The sequence below is a fragment of the Anolis carolinensis genome, chromosome 3, assembly GCF_035594765.1.
Source record: "Anolis carolinensis isolate JA03-04 chromosome 3, rAnoCar3.1.pri, whole genome shotgun sequence".
In the NCBI taxonomy this organism is placed as follows: domain Eukaryota; kingdom Metazoa; phylum Chordata; class Lepidosauria; order Squamata; family Dactyloidae; genus Anolis; species Anolis carolinensis.
Genome location: NC_085843.1, coordinates 189,169,372 through 189,189,195, shown reverse-complemented (window position 1 = coordinate 189,189,195; position 19,824 = coordinate 189,169,372). Strand labels below are relative to the sequence as shown.

At 39.9% G+C, this 19,824-nt stretch overlaps 1 protein-coding gene across 6 annotated transcripts in view; it reads left to right on the top strand.

The window, feature by feature from the left end:
* nsd2 (nuclear receptor binding SET domain protein 2) overlaps positions 1 to 19,824 on the top strand; it is an 80,264-nt gene that overhangs the window by 31,642 nt on the left and 28,798 nt on the right. For 5 of the 6 annotated variants that reach the window (XR_010004544.1, XM_062975977.1, XM_062975974.1 and 2 more), the window contains 4 exons: positions 2,885 to 2,963; positions 5,478 to 5,593; positions 17,711 to 17,839; positions 19,320 to 19,443. Coding sequence is in view for 5 of the 6 variants with exons in the window: in XM_062975977.1 (XP_062832047.1) it covers positions 2,885 to 2,963; positions 5,478 to 5,593; positions 17,711 to 17,839; positions 19,320 to 19,443 (448 nt within the window). In the remaining variant the exon portion in view is untranslated. The remainder of the gene's footprint in view (positions 1 to 2,884; positions 2,964 to 5,477; positions 5,594 to 17,710; positions 17,840 to 19,319; positions 19,444 to 19,824) is intronic. The other variant, XM_062975976.1, reaches the window with a different exon arrangement.

Genomic DNA, 19,824 nt, shown 5'->3' with positions numbered 1-19,824 from the left:
CTTCTCCTCTTCTACCTGTGTTGTTAAGGGAATCCAGTTTAAAAGCCAGTAACATTAATATTCAGGAATATGGCCTAAATCCTTTATTTCATATTTAACATCATAAAGATATAATACAGATAATTGCTAAAAAGCAATTTATATGTAGGTTATTTTAAAAAGTAATACTGAATATTCGCCATACTTCCTTCAAGTTGTCTTTATTGTATAATTTGGGTTTGAGAACTGTGTGTCCTTCCATGATAATGAAGTGTAGTTACTATCATTACTCACATTGGTTATATTGGCTGGGGTTGATGGGATTTGCAATTCAGAAACATCTGGAAAACAGACATTCAATATCTTGATGTAATTCAGTATCAGAAAATGATATGTCTCAAGGTGTGTGAAATAACTGTATCCCACCCCTATTTTAACAGAGGCAGGTGTCTTAAAATAGCCTTTGTCATTTTGCTCTAGCTTCAGAACTTCTAAATGCAAAGCATTTAGTTTTGGAAGTCTCTGGCGTTGGTTGTTGATGGTTGGAAGCCCCTTACACTAGTCAGTAATTTGAGCAGGCAGAGGAGGATTTCTTACATAGTATAGAAACTTCACAATTAATTAATATTCAATTTTTCTCCCAATTGTGATTTGCCATATAAGACAATATTAGAATCTTGTGATTATTGTCAACACACTGCGAAGAAAATATCTTTTTAAATGTCCTGTACTTTGGAAACTTAAACGTATTCACTGACTTTGTCCAACAGCACTAACGATTCACTAGAATCATGAGGTGACTGGGACTGGCAGGGCTTTCATTCAAGATGAGCCTGGAATCTGCCAGTCTTCCTGCACCTCCCATTTAGTCAGCAGAATATTGAAATTTTAACTAACCCTTAAAAGCTGCTGCAATTTTAACTTTCTTGGTCTTGTTTTTGATGAGGGAAGGCAGCAGTGCTATCTCTGGGATAGTATCAGACAAGCGAGAGCTCACCAGGATTATGAAGAGAAAAACAATTGCTTATACAGTAGAGTCTTGCTTATCCAACCTTTGCTTATCCAACATTCTGTATTATCCAACGTAGTCTGCCTTTTAGTGGTCAATGTTTTCAATACATTGTGATGTTTTGGTGTTAAATTCATAAATACAGTAATTACTACATAACATTACCATGTATTGAATGGCTTTTTCTGACAATTTGTTGTAAAACAAGATGTTTTGGTGCTTAATTTGTAAAAACGTAATTTGATGTTTAATAGGCTTTTTTTGCTTATCCAACATTCTGCCGGCCCATTTATGTTGGATAAGCGAGACTCTACTGTAATATGAATCTCCATAATATGTGATCAGGCATATTCACATATCATATATAGAGTATTACCATCATCCTGGCAGTATAGTGTTATGGCCGGTATTCCATGCTCTTGGTCCTTGTACAATCTTAAGTCATGGTTAATATTACAGTGAACTGAATAGGAGCATATCTGTCCAAGATGCAGTTGAAGGATGGGGAACTGGAAAATCCTACTGGCATAGTTCTCTTGAATTTACCTTTTTGTCATTGTGAAACTAGAGGGTTTTTTTTACAAAAAATGTATTATTTATTTCTACATCAAGGCGTAAGATGCCTGCACTAGCAAGGTCATTCCATCTCTTGTTCAAGACATTTTGCCCCTTAGGATCCTAGGGCACATATATAGTGATTACTTACTTTGGGTTGAAACCAGCATAGAAGGAAGCCGTTTCACTGCGGATAATTACACTGCAAGTCTTAGAACCAGTTTGAGGGCTTATACACACCTCAGAGGCTAGTCTCAAACTAGTTCCAGGGTCCGTGACTTAACAGCCACTGAGAATGCAATTTTTTTATTTCAACAAACCCATCCTGGGCTGGAATATGCATGTGTGGACCAATGGAACAGATTTGCATTCTGCGTAGTTGCTTTTGTTGTGCAATGTGGTTTACACTATCATGCTGATGTGTTTAAGGGCTCTATTTTGAAGTATATTCTAGCTTTGCTTATCCCGGTTTTGAAGTGCACTGCAGCATATTTTCACAGCTGCATTAAATGGTGAGTGTAGATGTTCTTCTCTCCTATTGTTTTAACTGCTTGTCATATTGCAGATAAACCTTGAGAGTATTGAAAGATGTCTCCTTGTGAGGTAACTTTAACCTAATCACTAGTCTCCATTAAATGCAGTATATGTCATATTGATTTAGCAAATATGAATAGTTTCAGAGACTAAGTGTTGCGTATATGGATTATGGTTGGACTTGAAAAAAGTAAGTCAAAAATAAACTTCTGTAGTTACATTTGTCCTTTCTGATTGAGGCACATTCTCTTGCTGCAAGTTTGGTTTTTGTTTTCAAGTAAAACAGTGGTTCAGTCTTCAAAATGTTAACTAAAGAGCATGTTTTACAAAAATGAATTGTAAAACTTCTAAGTAGTAGTCACCTTACTGAAATAATTAAATATTTATGTTGCCTAGTGTTCTTCCTAGTAAAAGCTGAATAGAAGCCATCTAGTTTTACAGTCTTTTGCGAACTACATTATAATAGTTTGTCCTTAAAGTGCATTTGAAATCAGAGCAACATTACCATATTTTTACTGGTAACACTATTCCATAAATGGTTTTAAAATAGATTATTTTTTCTTATATTTGCATCTTGTCTTCACTGACAAAAGCCATATAAATGATCTAGACCTCTTACTTATTGTATTCCCCTTTCTGTCTTCTATATCTGATGAGTTTATTTTTTAAACCACCATATAAACAAAGGTATTTAGCAATAAAAGCCCTAGCATAATTGCCACATTTATCCAAATTAGGTGGTTTTTTATTTCATTCCATTCCATTCCATTTCATTTTTCTTTTTCCCCCTTTTTGTTTTTGAAACAGAGGGAGAGAAGCAATGACAAACCAGAAAAAACATACTCTTCTAAGGTCACAGAAACCTCTTCACAAAAGAACCAGTCAGGTAATGAGTCCCTCCCCACTTGTGTTAGAATTAATTTTGATTCCTAATTTTGAATTAGTCCATTATAAATTATCTTTCTTTAAAGAGGTTAGACACATTTTTATTGTAAAAATTGTGACTGTATATCAGTGCTGGTATGAGTTCCACTTCTTGTACTCCTATAATTAGTTAATATCACCTACTATTTATGCAATTTGTAATATTCAATTCAGTGAGATATGAGAGAGGAGAGTACTTTAAGGAGTGAGCCTATGAAATTTGCAGTCTCTAGCACTGACATCTTACAACATGATCTAGGACATATCAACTCAAAAGTGAGCCTGTTGAATTCACTGGAATTTACTCCCATGTAGATGTATAAAGAATATAAGCATGAAAGGAAGATTGGCACTTTAGTGTTGCCCTGCTTATCTCATCTTCTCTGCCTTTTCTGAGGAGATCAAAGTTAGTCTGTAAAGAGGAGCTGGAGGAGGCGTGCAAAAAACAAGAAAGCAGCCGCTTGTCCAGCCAGATCTTTCACAGCACTACCAGCTACTGCTTCTCTCATGGCTGACATCTCATATTTTGCCTGCTTTCTCCAGCTCTTCTTTGCTCACCAAATGTCTGTCCTCCTTTGTCCAAAGCTGGCCCATTTGTCATATCCAAGAAGATGGAGGGAAGGAGAAGACAAATGGACCTGAATGCCAACAAGCAAGCATAGTTGTTTGGGTAGTGCCCTGGAATGATGACTGGTTTCTTGTGGTTTGCCTGCCTTCTCAGTCTCCTCTTTGCAGATTGACTACCCTCGTCTGCCCATAGCCAGCCAGCTCACTTGCCTCTTCATAGAAGATGGAGAGAAGGAAGAGACAAATGGGCTGACTACTGGCAACCAGACACAGGTCATCATGGATGAGTTCGAGAGGGTTGGCAAAAGACTAAGAAACCAGATGCGATGGAGGGATCTGGAGACGGTGACATCCATGATGGAATCTGCTTTTCAGGCAAACTAGCTGGAGAAGTAGGAAGGCTAGTTGAGGGCAAAAGGGAGTGAGCAAGCAAGCAATACCATTTCCTGTACTGCCAATCAATGACCACCCTTCCTACAAGTGGTGAGTGAAGACACAGCAGAGATGGAGGAGGCAGAGTCAAGGGTGCTGGCGCGAGCCTACTGTTAAAGAAGCACCAACCTACTCTGCTGTCTTTACTGAGGTAGGGTTGCACCAAAGACATTAGGAGAGTCAAGGAGGTCTTTTTATGTTCTTTCCACATGGACTGTGATGAGCTCTTACTCCATCTAGGACACATGTGGCAAACTCAAGACTGTGGGTCAGCTCTTGTTAAACTCAAGGCTTGTGGGCCAGATCTAGGCCACATGTGTCAAGCTTAAGGTCTGTGGGCCAGATTTGTGATACCGTAACATCTGAAAGGCTCCAATTTGTTCTGTTTAGTCAGGATAGTAAGGTTTGAATTGAGATAAAATGTCTTGCTTTAAAATGTTCTTTGACAATTTCCCAATTTCAGAGCCACAAGGGATGTTGGGTTGCAATTCCAATTATCTCTAGTCCATGTGGCGGATAATCAAAAGTGATGGGATTTGTCATTCAATAACATCTGGGGACCCAAATTGAGCAAAAACTAAAGCGTACCAGCCACAATGTAAAATAAGTGTAATTGGCCGTCTTTCTCCACAGATTCTTTGTCCATGGATTCAACAGCATTTGAAGGCAACCATAAGGCTAATGTGGTGCTCAGTGAAAATGAGTTTGACACTCTTGATCTGGAGAGAGCTTATTAAAAAAAAACCCTCTGCTCTCTCTGGAAAGGCAGGATAGCAACAAATAACTGCTTGCTGCCAGCCTTATCCTGCCCAGATATTTATAAAGGCCAGAAGTGGCACTGAAACTGTTTCTTTTGGGATGGACTAAGTTCTCTATTTTTACTTATTAGAGATGGTAATGTTTTCTTTTTTAATTAGTTAATGTTGCATCATACTTTTTATTTATTAAAAGGTAGCCATCTCCTTTGTGTAGAATGGGAAAAGGCCCCTTTACAGGAAAAATATAGCAGCAAGTCAGCAAGGGTGACTGGTCTCCTGAGGCAGTTCTTCTCCACAGATTGGATCCAAGGAGGCACATGCTGAACCCCAAAATTTTGCCCTCAGCTTGTCTACAGGCCATATAAAAATTGATTAATTTTAGTTTCAAAACTTGCCCTCAACTTACGTATAAGCTCAACCTGTCCCATTCTTTTTTTTTAAAAAAAAAGCTAATCTGTTTCCAAGATTCTTCGGAATTTAAAACAATCTAGCAAAATTAAAAATATATAGAATAATATATAGATTTTATAATATGAATAATCATAAAAATGGTTAACAAAATACATAGAATTAAAGTTTGTTTTATAAATCAGTACAATGGATATCTAAAATGATAAAATGATCTCTACATAAGTGAGGACATGTTTTCTACTGTCTTCAAGAAATATATTAAAATTCCATGTTTATTTTGTAAACAAATTATTTTGCTATAACAACAGGTCTATCAGATGCATGTAAACCACTGAAGAAGCGAAATCGGGCTTCAGCAGCAGAGTCTTCACATCTTGGTTATAGCAAAAGTTCATCTCCTTCAGTTTCCTTAATTGAGAATGAGGTAAAAATATTAATGAATGATAGTATTCCGATATAACCAACACACAACTGTATATGTGCTTTCAACATAACAAAGTAGTATTTTTTTTTTTAAAAACAACTTAATGTAACAGGGTTCACTTAACCTCTTTTGACTTTACTTCACTTTCTTGCTGCATATCTTCTGTTTGTGACACACTGCATTAAGCAGACGGAGAGGGAAGGGAGGGGTAAGTGTTTATGCAGAGATAAGCCTGCCATATATTGATAGAGTTGAGCAAACTATTATTTCTTCTTTTGTATGTATTATGTAAAGCTGAAGCAGCAAATAATTTAGTTCAGGCTACAAATGCAGACCAGATAATCTGATCTAGGAAGCATTGTCTTAGAACAATTACAAAAAAACACCTTTCATGTATAGGCTGAGCAAAATCCAGATTTGAAAGGATCTATTTTAGTACTGGACAGTATGAGAAAAAGGAATGAAGCTCAGCCCAAATTATGATGATGTGTACATTTTTCAATCAAGTATGCAAAGCATTGCGTACTTCTAGTTGTATGCACTAAGTAACTCCTGGTTGCTGCAAACCATGGGTCCTGTTCCATACAAAACTTATGGCATAAGGCACATGTGTGAAACTCAAAGCCCATGGATTGAATCCAGCTCATGTCCTTTTATGTTGCTCTCCACATGTTAGACTACAACTCATGTATTCCTCATCATTAGACATCATGACTAGAGCTGATGAGAGTTGGGATGCAGAAACATCTGGAAGACTGCAGTCATGCTAGTGGGGTTTGAATTTAGATACAAGGCCTGTGGGTATGATCCCCTGGCATAAAGCATATTACAAAACTGCTTATTAACTGAGAATGAATAAAAATGTTAGTTTCAACTGAAATTATTGTTCTTCCCGTCTTGTAGAAGCAGATTGCTTTCAACATAGACTTGATTTGAGAAACAAGAAAAGTCAGAATTTTAGACGTTGCCTTTGAAATATTGAGAATCTAAGCTTCCATGAATAGAAATGAAACACCTGGGCTTAGGTGGTCAGATATACAGTCTGCAGATAGGGCAGTGATGTTTGTTTTCATTCCCTGCTGTTGGGTTTCCCAAGGGCACCTGGTTTGCTACTGTGGGAACTCCATGCCAGACTGCTGGTCTGATTCAAATGGCTCTAATGATAGTGTTCACATTCATTCTCAAGATAGATAAAAGATTCATAAATATTCTACAGACAGAGAGTAGGAAATTTTGTTATAGTGCTCGTCAAATGAACCGTTGTGGCTCTTCTGGAAACATACAACTTGTACAAAGTGAATATTAAACAGAAAGTGACTAAGTGAGCCATTGATCTCTGGACACCATTAATGATACTTAACCCAGGCCCCATCTACACGAGTGTAGACTCGTACAATGTAGTTCAATGCAGTTGAGCTGTATTATATGTGTCAGCACTGACCATATAATGCAGTTTCAAACTGCGCTATAAGGTTGTTTTGATGGGGCCCCAGAGTCTAGTCAGCAAAGTCCAGAAATGGGCGATAGTCCTTTTTGCCTTTCCCTCCAACAATTGGGGTTCAGAGCAAGCTTTTAGAGGAGGGGATAAAAGTAGCCAGTTTTCTATGACTGAGTGAGTAAAATGCACTTTCTTCCACTGCTCTTCATCCTCCTAGTTACTATAAGAGAAGTCGTCTAACTATCTAACAGAGATGTCCTTATTTCTATTTTGATTTTGGAGTCTTTTTTTCTCTCTAATTACATGTGCGAAGCTTCCTTATCTAGTTGTTTATTGCAGTCTAAGTTTGTTTCAGTTGCTAACCTGATTGGTTAGGCGGAATGACTAGTTTGGTCAGCAATTTATGCAGTTACGTGGAAGGTGCTCATTACCTTGTTTAGTGGGTCACGTTTTCTCACATGCTGGGAACCTCAACATTTCTGTGGCTTCTATGTTACAATCCAACACATTTTGCAGGCAAGATTCCCCCTTAGTTTATGTACTACATATTTTAGTTTTTTCTGTTCTATCCTTACAACCTTCTATGCCTACGTTTCTGAGAAAAGTTTGTCTAAAACTTCTTTGTGCAGTCCTCATCTGGCACTTTAATATAGTTTTGAGAACCTTAACTAAGCCTTTTTCAAGATAACATGGTCGTCTGCAGGCAAAGTGACGTTGTATCTTGACTTCTGCATTTCAAGTGATACCTTTTTTCTGCTTGTGACATATTTTCACATTTTGCAAAAAGTGGCACACTGTATACATTGTGATCAATGTGTTGAAAGCCTCTCCTCCAATTAACAACAGTGTTAACCAACAGAATAGCTGAATGTTCTGTTCTTTCTGAGAGAGCTTAACATTGATTCCTGTTTCTTCTACTTCTGTGTCACATTTCTCCAAATGTCTACCTCCTTGGTTTGGGAACTAGTATTTCTTGTGTGTTCTTCATCCAGGCCAGTTTGCTGTGCTCTAAGAAAACTTCATGCTTCCAAATGCACGTAGATACATAGGACTCAGAACAGCTTTTTTTACGGTCACTGACCAGCTCAAAGCGGGGCACAAGTGCCCTGGGAAGGGGAAATACAGCTCCCCAGCGAAGCAGTTATTAAAAAACAGATTGGAAAACAGTTTAAAAACACAATTTGAAATATAGGTTGATGTAGCAGGTATAGAACTGAAGGGGGGGGGGGGAGACTGATAGGAGGGGTGAAATCACTAGGGGAGGGGACCTAACGGGATGGGAAGGGCACATTACAAATCTAGTAGCATTTCAGCTGTAACAGGTTGCTCTACCTACGTTCTCAGCAGGGTGTTGCCTTGTGGCGACAATCATCATCTGGCTAATTTTAAGTGCTGCAGCATAAAACTTAGCAACACTTAGTAAGTTATTGTAGTGCTAGAGTTGGAAAGCAGCAGAGTGGAGTAATATTTTTCGGTGCATCCTGGATATTTTAAAGCCATGGTGTTATGAGATTAATTCTAAGGTCTTTGTAGAACATATATTGAAGAATTACATGCTCCGTCGTTTCTACATGTCCAGACTCACAGAGGCATAATCTCTTCTTGAAGGGGATTTTCTGATACCTCCCCTCCAATACAGCTGATGGGAGGGTATGGCAACTTGCCAGGGTAAAAGCCCTTCGGTGTTTGGACACCTCCAGGTTTGTTAGGTATGCCATGGGAGTGGTGAGGAATCTTATTGGCTTCATTAGCAATGAAAGCTGGGGAGCATCTAGGTCTGATTGGCGCTCTATGTCCAGGATCTGTTGTTTAATAAGATCCTTGGCCTGGTCCTATCTCATGCTTAGCAATTGTCCTTGGGAGAAACCTAGTGTTGTGATCTTTGTTGCCACTGTTTTAGTCCATGTGCACAGGAAGTCGTCCCTCAAGGTTAGAGGGACAAGACTGCGTGGGGAGAAGGATAGGCATAGTTAGTAGTCGAGAATGGCTGTCCATACTCTCACCTACACTTTCACGAAGCCTAGGACTCAAGTTGCTAGACTTACTCTTCTAATAGGGACGTTTGCACTTCTCCCCCAACCACATTTCTTCACTTCTTCTCTGCAGATGCCCTGTACTCTCAAACCATATGCTCAGGCAGAGGACGGGGGTCTCATACATTAGAACAATAGAACACTCAGGGCACACGGGCAGACCGCCACTTAACTCACACAATCAATTGCCTCTTCCACCACACCAATGCAAAACATCTGTTAGCCTTGTTTTTTACCAAGCTTGTTTGCTTTCAAAATATTTTTCAGACAGCTATACCTGTGCTTGTAGTACTTTGTACAGTGTTATATTAATAATGACAGACCCCACCCTCAGTTCCTTCTTCTTCAAGGATGGTTGAAATGTATACCAAGTGCAAGAAGACTGTGATATCTTTTTAAAGCACCCTCAACCATATTCAGTTATTGTCGAAGTGGCAAAGTCTGGATCCTCCAAAAAGAACCATTCTTTGGCTGATGAGAACCCTGTAATGTCTCATGAAAAATATCCTACGGTAGTTCTTTCTCTCAGATTAGCATATTGCTAAGTCTTCTAGGGGTTTATCGGCAATTCCTATGAGAACGAGTTTGGCCTCTCATGGAATACCTCTCCAGTGATGTTAAGAAGACAGCTCTGCTTTCCACAGTGAAACACATACATTGATGATACTGCAGATTACCACAACAGAGCATGCAGCAGACATTTTACCTGCCTCCCTTTCATAGGTCTAAACCAGGCCTGCGTGGGTCATGTGCAGGCTGCAAAAGCCTTTAGTGCAGCCCATCAAACCCCACCTCCCCCAACTGCTTCCCCTCTCCCCTTTCGTCCCAAATGCTGTCTCCAACTGCTTTTCCTCCCCCTAACCCCTCCCCCTTTCCCACAAACACTGGCCTCAGTTGCTTCCACCCCCTGCCGCTCCAAATGCCCCCAATAAGGAAGGAAGGAGTGAGGGAGAAAGTGGAAGAAAGCAGAGAGAGAAAAAGGAAAAAGAAAGGGAAGTACAAAAAAGAGGGAAAGAATTCAGAAAGCATGGTGTAGTGGTTTGTCTCTGAACCCACTGGGTGACTTTAGGCAAGTCACACTTTCTCAGCCTCAGATGAAACAGTCAAATCCCCTTTGAATAAATCTTGACAGGAAAACTATGATAGGGTCCCCTTAGAGCCACCCTAAGTCTGAAATGACTTAAAGGCAGAGAACAACAACAATAATTCTAATTCATCCTTAATTATGCCTTACTTAAAAAGTGAGGTGCTAAAAATGTATTTCTGGCCCCAAAAGGCTTAGCCTGTCTAGTTCTGGGGGCCTGGTCTCACCCATGATGCAAGATTGCCTATTCTGTTTGACAAACATGGGTTGTTCCATTCTTCAAGAGACTAAAAGATGAAAGACAGTTATGTCACTGGCAGAGGCGGTCTAACAATGAGGTGAATTAGGCAGTTGCCTGTGGTGCAAAAACATAACCGGGGAGCAGTTGAGACTGCTTTTTCTGTTGATTTGTTTTGGTGCTTAGTTTGTAAAATCTTAATGTAATGTGATGTTTAATAGGCTTTCCCTTAATCCCTCCTTATTATCCAACATTTTCGCTTATCCAACGCTTTTATTTTTCAGTGATTGGTTTTTTTTTGGGGGGGGGTGTGCCAAAATTCTGTTCGCCTACACCTGAAAAATACCTAGAGCCAGCTCTGGTCACTGGCTAAGCAGTATGATCTTCAATTCCAGATCTCACATTCTCCACTTCGTTAACACTCTTCTAATGGCTCCTCTTCATGATGGTTTTACAATGAGTCAAAGCAACATTATTCTGCAAAGAAATTGCCTCAGGATTCCAACTGTCATTTCTGACAATTACAAATGCCTATTTTCAATTTTACAGTAAGTTAGAACCTTTTTTTGGCAGATGGCATGCTGCCATTACTGATACACAAGTCCTTCCTAATTTTTTTTACAAGGGAATTCCATAGAGTTCCGTGAACTGACCTACATAGGAACCTTCAGATGCACTATCTTCCCTGAGGGGACTCCGGGCAGAGTCCAACAAACAGTGGCAAACATTCAGTGCCATAGTACGTATATTCATAAATACAAGTACAAGTAACAAACCAACCAAATCCCAAAATAAATGATCATCTAAGACAAAATTATATTATACAGCCAGAAATTAAGTAATAACAACCTGTCAATTAACATGTAATGTGAAAATGTAAACATAAATTTATATAAACTACAATTAAAATGCATTTACTGGTTATTAAAATTATTATATGGCAAGTAAAACTAACACAGCCCACAGAACCAACAGAGCCAGAGTATAATACGATTTCCAGTCAGTGGTATATTAATTATATATAGACTTCTAATCCTTCTCCTCACTATATACAAGTGAGCAAAGATGGGTTTTTGACCAGTAGATTGTTATGTGTTTTTAAAAGGGTAGAAGGATTCTTCACATCTGTGTAACTTCTTAGGTTCTATTCAAGGTACTTCATGATCCTCAAATGTGACAAAGACTTGTTTTCATTCTTGGATCTATCTATAGTACAGTGGGCCCTGTTGTGATTTTGGTTCCAGGACCACCACCACATAGATACCAAAATCTATAGATATTCAAGTCCCTTTATTTGCAGTACATTCTGCTCTGGACTGTGTAACCTAAGTCTCATTTAATGCAACAAAATGTTGAGCTTTACGTTTTGAGATCAGTGCATAAGTATGTGCTGTTGGTCTGTATGGGGATCATATATGAAAGAAGACCTAGACTGAAAGCCATGCAATTCACTGTAAAACTATTTGGTTTCTTCCTGTACATGGATTCTGTGATTTTTGTGAGATGGTGAAACACACATAAGTAAACACAAGATGTCTATATTCCCCAATACAGGATTCTGTGTCACCATGTCCTGTTCTGGGAGGCAAAGTCAGGCTTTTTGCAAAAGTTGCCAAGCAGCCAAAGACAGTAGTATGTTTTCCTTTCCCTGAAAATCTAACCCTGAATTAACAGCAGAGCAGGAAGAATGCATTCACTAGGTCCAGCTGTCTTAAGAGCCACACAAAAGTAATCAATCAAAAAGAGTCTGATTGAAGCAGTCCAAGAGAGTAATCTTATGATGTAACCAAGCACAGTTCATACAGGAAATATGAGCCAAAATTTCAGACCCGGGTGGTTGGTTTCTCCACAAATGTCAGTTGACAACAGCAAACTCCCAAGGTTACAGGAGTCAGATTTATAGTTCAGGTGCGTCCTTCAGGTGTATCCTGATTGACAAGCATCTCTGATAAAGCTATTGGGATTTTCCGATGCTCTTTCTTTCTTGCCTGCATTCCACCAAAGCAAACAATCCTCTGTAATTTCATCCTGTTGAGGATAGCTACTTCCAGCTCCAGGTTTGGTAGCTGCTGAGAGCTGCACACTTAGAGCTGTCATATCCCCTTGTTCTTCCCCCTCATTGTATGAATCCTAAGAGCAGGGTATGACACAACTCACCAGAAAAAAATTAATTGAGTAGTTTTCTTTCAATTTTGAAAAGTTTTGTTTCAGTTTTGTTTGACTTGGGTTTAAGATTAATTGAATTCACTCAAAGGTATGTTTGTGCACCAATCAGATGCTTTCTTATTCAGGTGTATAATTTGAAAGAGGTGATTTTCTTACAATGTAAGGATTGTGTAGAAGAATAAACATGTCCATTTTTAACGTTAGTCTATTATGTGTCAGTAAATATTTGAAGCATTGTGGTGGCGAGGCAGAAAAGCTTGACATTTCCTTCATAGTTCCTTGATAGCTAATTTAATATCATGGGGATGCTGAAAGTAAAAGATTGGGGTATCTTAGCTATGATATATTGTGTTATAAATGCACAAATAAATTGAAGTCAACAATCTACAACAATTAACACATTTTCACACTCTTTGGGAATAGATGTGTCACGACCCAGGCTGCAGAGCACCAATAACCATACACAGAGGCCAGAATCTATCTAATATCTTTATTAAGGAAATATATAAAGTCAATAAAAATAAGTGTAGAATGTAGTTCAGAAGAAGACCTTTCAGGAAAGGTCAATTATAGTCCAGAAAAACAATGTCCAATATAAAATATTAAGGTCCAAAGTTGTAATCCAATAACCGAAACTCTCACTTTGCCAAGCAAAGTGAGGGGAGATAACAAGGTTCTTAGTCCAAGGAACTTGAGGCAAAGGCTAGGAAGTAAACTTGATTCTTGGAACACAAGGCTTGATACAAGGCAGCAAGGAACGAGGAACAGGGACAAAATCCGTGGTAAAATACTTGACAAGGTCCTGGAAGACAAGGCTGAGTCCTAGGAAGCAAGGCAAGGTCCGTGGAGGTAAACAAGGCTGGGAACGGGAACGAAGGCTTGGAAACAGGAACGAAGGCTTGGAAGCGGAGTAGCGCTGTCCACACACAACCTACTCCAGTTGCTGACGAATTGACTCCGCAAAATCCCTTCAGGGCAAAGAACCTAAATAGGGTCTCGTTTTCCCACCAAAGAACACTTCTCTGGGGAACCAGAACCGAAAGTCAATCTCTGTGTGCAGATGCATGACTCCCTAAAATTTCTCATGAAAGCAGTCTTAATCAGCTGAATGCCTGGCTGTGATTCTCAGGCTTCTGCGATTAGCCTGCTGAACTCCTTTCTGTTGTTGATAATAGTTACGGCGAGAAAATGGGGGAGATTTTGACTCAGGGCTTGTTTGGCAGCTTTCTGGAAGACAAACCTCCTGCAGGTGCAAGGGCTCCAATTCTGGCTGGGAAAATTCCAATTCTGGCTGAAACGGTGGAAAACCCAAGTTTTCCTCTTCATCTGTCACCACAGCGCTAGGAACGGGACTACATGGCCCATGAGTCATCACAAGATGGCAATTACTATTTTGGGTTTCCTCAGATATTTATATCCTTTTCAGACACAGATATAGTTGCATCCCAATGTTCCTTTTGTCTGCAACAAACTATAATTTATGCTAAATCTGTTTTACTAACACAAGTAAATAAAAACTTGGAATCTGGACAGTTTTTTGTGTTATGCTATGGTTTACGGAGAAATAAAGAAACTGTTTACTAACTTGGCAGTCGGTTTCACTATGTCCACAGAATTTGTGTGTGTAAATGTATTCTCAGTATTTATGTTGCTTAATTAGATACCTTTTTCCCTTTTTCGAGGATGTTCTCGCAACATTGGTGTGTCTTAATTCCCTTGCCTTAATTGTTGATAACACCTAATCTATATGTAGTCATTCCTTCAATTTTTTAGTCCAGAATATATATTTTGAAGCCCCAAACATATTGTTAATGTAAATACATGTAATCTTAGCTTCCCAGTGACTTCTCTTTTAAGGTTATATTGGGAGTAATGTGAATTGAAGAAAAGCAGGAGGAGGCTTGTAGCTCTTTCTCCACGCCAAACTGACTTCAAGTGTTACATATTACATACATGTTACATATCAGCCCTTGGTCTTCACAAATTATGCATCCACTGAGTCAACCATCCACAGCTTGAAAACATCCCCCCCCCCCCCCCCAAAAAAAGCAGCCTTGATTTTTACATTTTATTTAAGGATCCAGGACTCACAGTTTCCATGGCTTGACAGCTGCCAAAAATACATTTCCCCCCAACCCTCTGCCAGAATGTGTATGTGTGGACCAGTGGAGTACTCCGGGTATCTGCACAGCAATTTGCATTCTGTAGAGTCACTTTCATCATGCATCGTGGTTAGTAGTGGAGTACGTTAGTGCATGTTAAGGGCTCCATTTTGTTTATCTTGAATTATAGCCCTTAAAGCATGAAGCAGTATACTTTTGCAACATGCTTCAGTTAAATCCCGTGCACTGAAGCTAGCTTGACACTGCATTAAATGGTCAGTGTAGATATGCTCACCGATGCGCCTTACCAATTATAGTCACTTTGGAATATCTATCTAGCAATAGATTACAACACATATAGTTAATAAAAAGGATATTGGAAATATATTAGTTGTGAAACAACAACATTAAGACATTAAAGGAAAATTTCCTAGCAAGGACCAAGTTGTTAGGATTGCTGGCATCCTAAGTGAGGAGTCTCACTGTTTTTAAAGGAACTTCATTGCTAACTATCAGAAGTGGTGCCATTACAAGAATTTTTTTTGTCAAGACTGGAAGGTCTTTCTGTGATTACCTATGTGAAAACTTAAATGTCAGTTGTTCCCGGGATCATAAATCACACTCATCTTGTAACTCGGTGAGAGAAGGGAGAAAATCCTTTCTAAGATCTCGGGGCAATTGCCATTTTATTGTTTCTGGATAATACTCTTAGGGTTCCTGCAAGATGGCTCCTACAGATTCATTACAAACACATATCCCTATTGGTCCCCCCAAGAACACATTTTGTAGTCATGACACAAGTAAAAACTACAGTATTTCACCACATAATAGTCACACTCTTTTGCCCTTCAAAAAAAGGGGGTGGGGGATTCAGCTACTATGCATTGAACACTTTGGAGGCTATGGGGCCTCCCCTGGCTGGCAGCCAAGGGTGACACCATAGGCTTCTACCGCTGGCATGGTAGGGCCTCCAGCGGTCAAAGAGGGCTCATAGCTATGACCAGTAGACACGCAGGCAGGTGAAGGTTCACCAGTTCCCTTGCCTAGGAGGGGCCAGAGCTTTTCCCTTCCGATTGGGTCTTGATATGCCCACCTGGGCTGGCGAGCATGCCAAGATCTGAATGTTGAGGGGAAATTCCTGCCCCTTCCTAGCCTCACACCGTGTTCCGGCATATGGCGGGAGACTAGGAAGGCATGCCTGCCTGAATGACGCAAGGCTGGGGAGGGGCTAGAGGTAAGTCAAAGGGAGCAGCAGTGTGTTAGGCAGCTGTGCAGGTGGGGGTGGGACAAGATGTACAGCAGGGGCTCCTTCCTGAGTGGTTCCCCTTTTCCTTCCACTGCCACCCTTCCCACTGTCTCAGGATTGCACATCTCAATTGGAGCTAGGAGGCACCTGGCACTGCCTCCTAGAGGAGGAGGTTTGGAGCATCAGGCTGGATTGAACTGCTATGGCCCCCTGCCCACATTGCTACTGTTGTTGATACTGCTGCTGTCACTATCCTTCAGTTCCCGAATTAGCTGAAGAGGAAGAGAATGTGTGAGAGTGAGAGAGATCTCACTAGATCCCTACAATTGTCATATGGCAGACTGCTTTCCTGCACTTGCAACTCACAGCTCCTTAAAATGTGTAATGTGAGTTTGTATTTGTGTGTGCAGTTCTTGCAAGAGAATGGGAAGTTTTTTCCGCTCCTTGTTGAGTTTGCTTTGCAGCTGTCAAACAGGTATCACTATTCTGGCTGGGAAAGAAAGTGGTAACTGTCCCTGAAGGTGGCAGCAGAATCCCTTTCATTCCACCAGCCAGGTCCAGTCTGCTAATGGCAGAGTCCTGGTTCTTGCAGGAAGGATAATGCATAGCAGATGAAAAGCAGGGAAAAGGCTGGCATGGTGCATGTGTGGCAGCATCAAGCTGGGAAGGAGATTTTTTTCATGTCGGGAACGACCTGAGAAACTGCAAGTCACTTGTGGTGTGAGAATTGGCCATCTGCAACAAGTTTGCCCAGGGGACGTCTGGATGTCTTGATGTTTTTACCATCCTTGTAGGAGGCTTCTCTCATGTCCCCGCATGGAGCTGCAGCTGATAGAGGGAGCTCATCTGTGCTCTCCCTGGGTTGGATTCAAGTGGGCAACCTTCAGGTAGCAATCCAACCTTCAAGTCATCAGTCCTGCCGGCACAAGGGTTTAACCCACTGCGCCATCGGGGACTCCTTGGGAGTAGATCAATAGGTGCCGCTGCAGCGGGAAGGTAACAGCGCTCCATGCAGTCATGCTGGCCACATGACCTTGGAGGTGTCTACGGCCACAACCAGCTCTTCTGCTTAGAAATGGAGATGAGCACCAGCGCCCAGAGTCGAACACAACTAGACAATGTCAGGGGAAAACCTTTACCTTTACCCCTAATACAGACTTTATATAATCATAGTCTTTTAAATTTATTTGTTTTTAATTCGTCTATTCAAGAGGGGAAGTTTAGAGTGGGAACACTGATAAGATGAACTGCTACTAATATATTAAGACTACTTCTATATCGTATGCCACACAATACTTATACTAGAGCAATAAATACATTTTTGAAATACGTAAAAGTCGTCCCTTGTAAAGAAAGGTTTGAGAACCACAGCAATAGAATAGTGTTTTTATTTGCATTTAAGAAATGGTAAGCAGAGGTTACATTTAATACTCTTGAGCAGATTCATACTAGGGATTGTTTTGGGCCAATAACCAATATATCCAGAAAATTTTGATTCAGCAGACACTGTTTTAAGTTACGAACATTAAGAACATTTTCTGTTGTCGAGGAGAGTCCTGATTTGCATAGCATGGCAGCTCAACTCCCAGAGGTGGGCAGTTCCAAATCCCTTCCCTGTCAGGCAAAAGTTCATTCAAGTTGCTATCCCATATTTATCGGGTGAGGATGGAATGTTAATTGTCTCAGATTGATGGTATGAAGTTTATTTTCCAATAACACAGGCTATTTTTCTGGATTCTAACTGTCAATCTATATACATCCATAATGTATCAAATGTTCAACTGTTTTAATTTACTTTGTTTTTCTTTAGATCTCAGATAGCCTGGGAGATGAAAGATCAGAGTCTCCTTATGAAAGCGCCGATGAGGCACTAGCAGAAATATCTCAGTCCAAAAAGTCTGACCGAGGAGCTGCAGCAAAAAAGGAGTATGTATGCCAGGTAAGATAAATTAGTTGAAGCAGGGTCTCGATTCTAAATTAACATGATTAGGAAGAGAACACTCCTTCTTCACAGCACCAAATCTGCAGGACGGGCTGGGGTGTTTTGAATCCCAGGAAGGACAGAGGTATAAATCATTTTAACTCCATTAGCAGAGCTAAGACCTTCACTGAAATAGCATGAAAAAGACCAAGAGATGTTTTGTCTGAACTATATCAATTGAAGCATTTGAACTTGAACTGATCATGTTGATATTTTCCCAGAGTAGGTTGCTCATTCAATTTATTTGTCGCCATCAAAATTTCAGATAAGAAACATGACCATTTAGTCTTTTATCAAATGATGAGCAACTTTAGTCAGAAAGACACCAAATGAGGTATCTCTTACTCTTTAAACAAGGGTGAGAATGTAGTTTTCCCTTCATTCCTCACTATGCTGCTTCTGCTGGTGAGTACTGGAAGTTTCGATTCAGCACTACCTGGAGGACTACATAATTCTCGCCCCTGGTTTAAACAAGATATTACATCAAGTCATTTGTTCATTGTTTTATAAATTAAGGTTTGTGGATTGAATTTTGTTAATGGCACCTACAGCATTCTTCAAGAGGTGTTATCTCCTGCCGTAAGAAGATTCTTGATTATTGGGGCCGTTTTGCTTAGGAGAGCACATTGCAGATTAATACTAGTTTTGTACAATGTTTTTCCATTAGGCCCATAGGAATAGGATTTTGCAACTCCAAAGTCCTTCTTTGGGATTTAGCTATCAATATTACAAACTGCACTACCCAAAAGAGGACTTTTTCTACAGCTTTTAAGGGCCTTTGGGTCCCTCTCTTTTCCATCCCAGCAAAGAGTCTATTAATCAAGTTGTAACTGCTTATTGGAGGCACTCCCTCTAAGCTGACCTAATAAAACCTTGAGTTCTCCAGCTTCTCAGAATCAAGTGGTGTATATCTCAGGCTTGCATATCAAGCCAATAACCTTCATGTCATTGCAGTGTCCTGGGCTATTTAGGAGGCTGCTCTTATTCTTGTTGATTCCTTTCATATCTTTATAAATGTAAAGATACTTATATATCCTGTGAAACTGATACGGTGCTTAGATTGTTCTGCTAATGGTCAGCCATAACAGAAAGAGTTGGCCCCTTCAGTTTTAATGATTTACCTCTTTTCTGCATCCGACATAGCCTAATTTTATGATTAAAAGATGACAAATAACAAGAAGGAGCAGGAGGGATAAGAAAGGGAATGATTCCTATGGAACTTGCCTATCAATAAACATGCACAGGACTAGGTTGCACAATATTTCATTTGTCCTCACTCAATGATTAAATAATTTGGTACATTAAATGGTGTTAAAAGTGAGACAAGAATGAAATAGAAATGTAGTTTTCAATATGTCATGTAAGTAAGAAAGAATGTGGTTGAAAACCATTCCCCTGTTTCTATACTTTTTAATGTTTAATTTTTCTCTTTTCAAAGATCTGTGAAAAGCCTGGAGAGCTGCTGCTTTGTGAAGGACGCTGTTTTGGTGCTTTTCATGCGGGATGCACAGGTCTATCTGCAAAGCCCTTAGGACACTTTATTTGTACTGAATGCTCTTCAGGCAAGTTTTTCTGACCTACAAACTTATTGGATACTTTATTGTTTGCATTATTTTACAATTTGTCATGATTATAGCTAAAAAAAACTGACTTTATAGAGACGTTCAGTGTATATTATACAAAGTGGACATCTGTGGAAGGGTAGAGGAGTCACATTAAGCCCTGGGGAAAACTTGCAGGGGTGAATGAATAAGGCAAGAGCTTCATCTGTACTGGGTGAACCTAAAAGGACCATCAGCCCCCTGCTATTCTCTCAGGGAAAGCGTCAAAGTGCTATCGCTGCCACCATTTTCCCACCCCAATCACTAGCATCACTAGGATTAGGATGACCTCAATCATGTGGTACTCCTCCTCTATTACAATGCCTGCGCTATGTTTTTCTT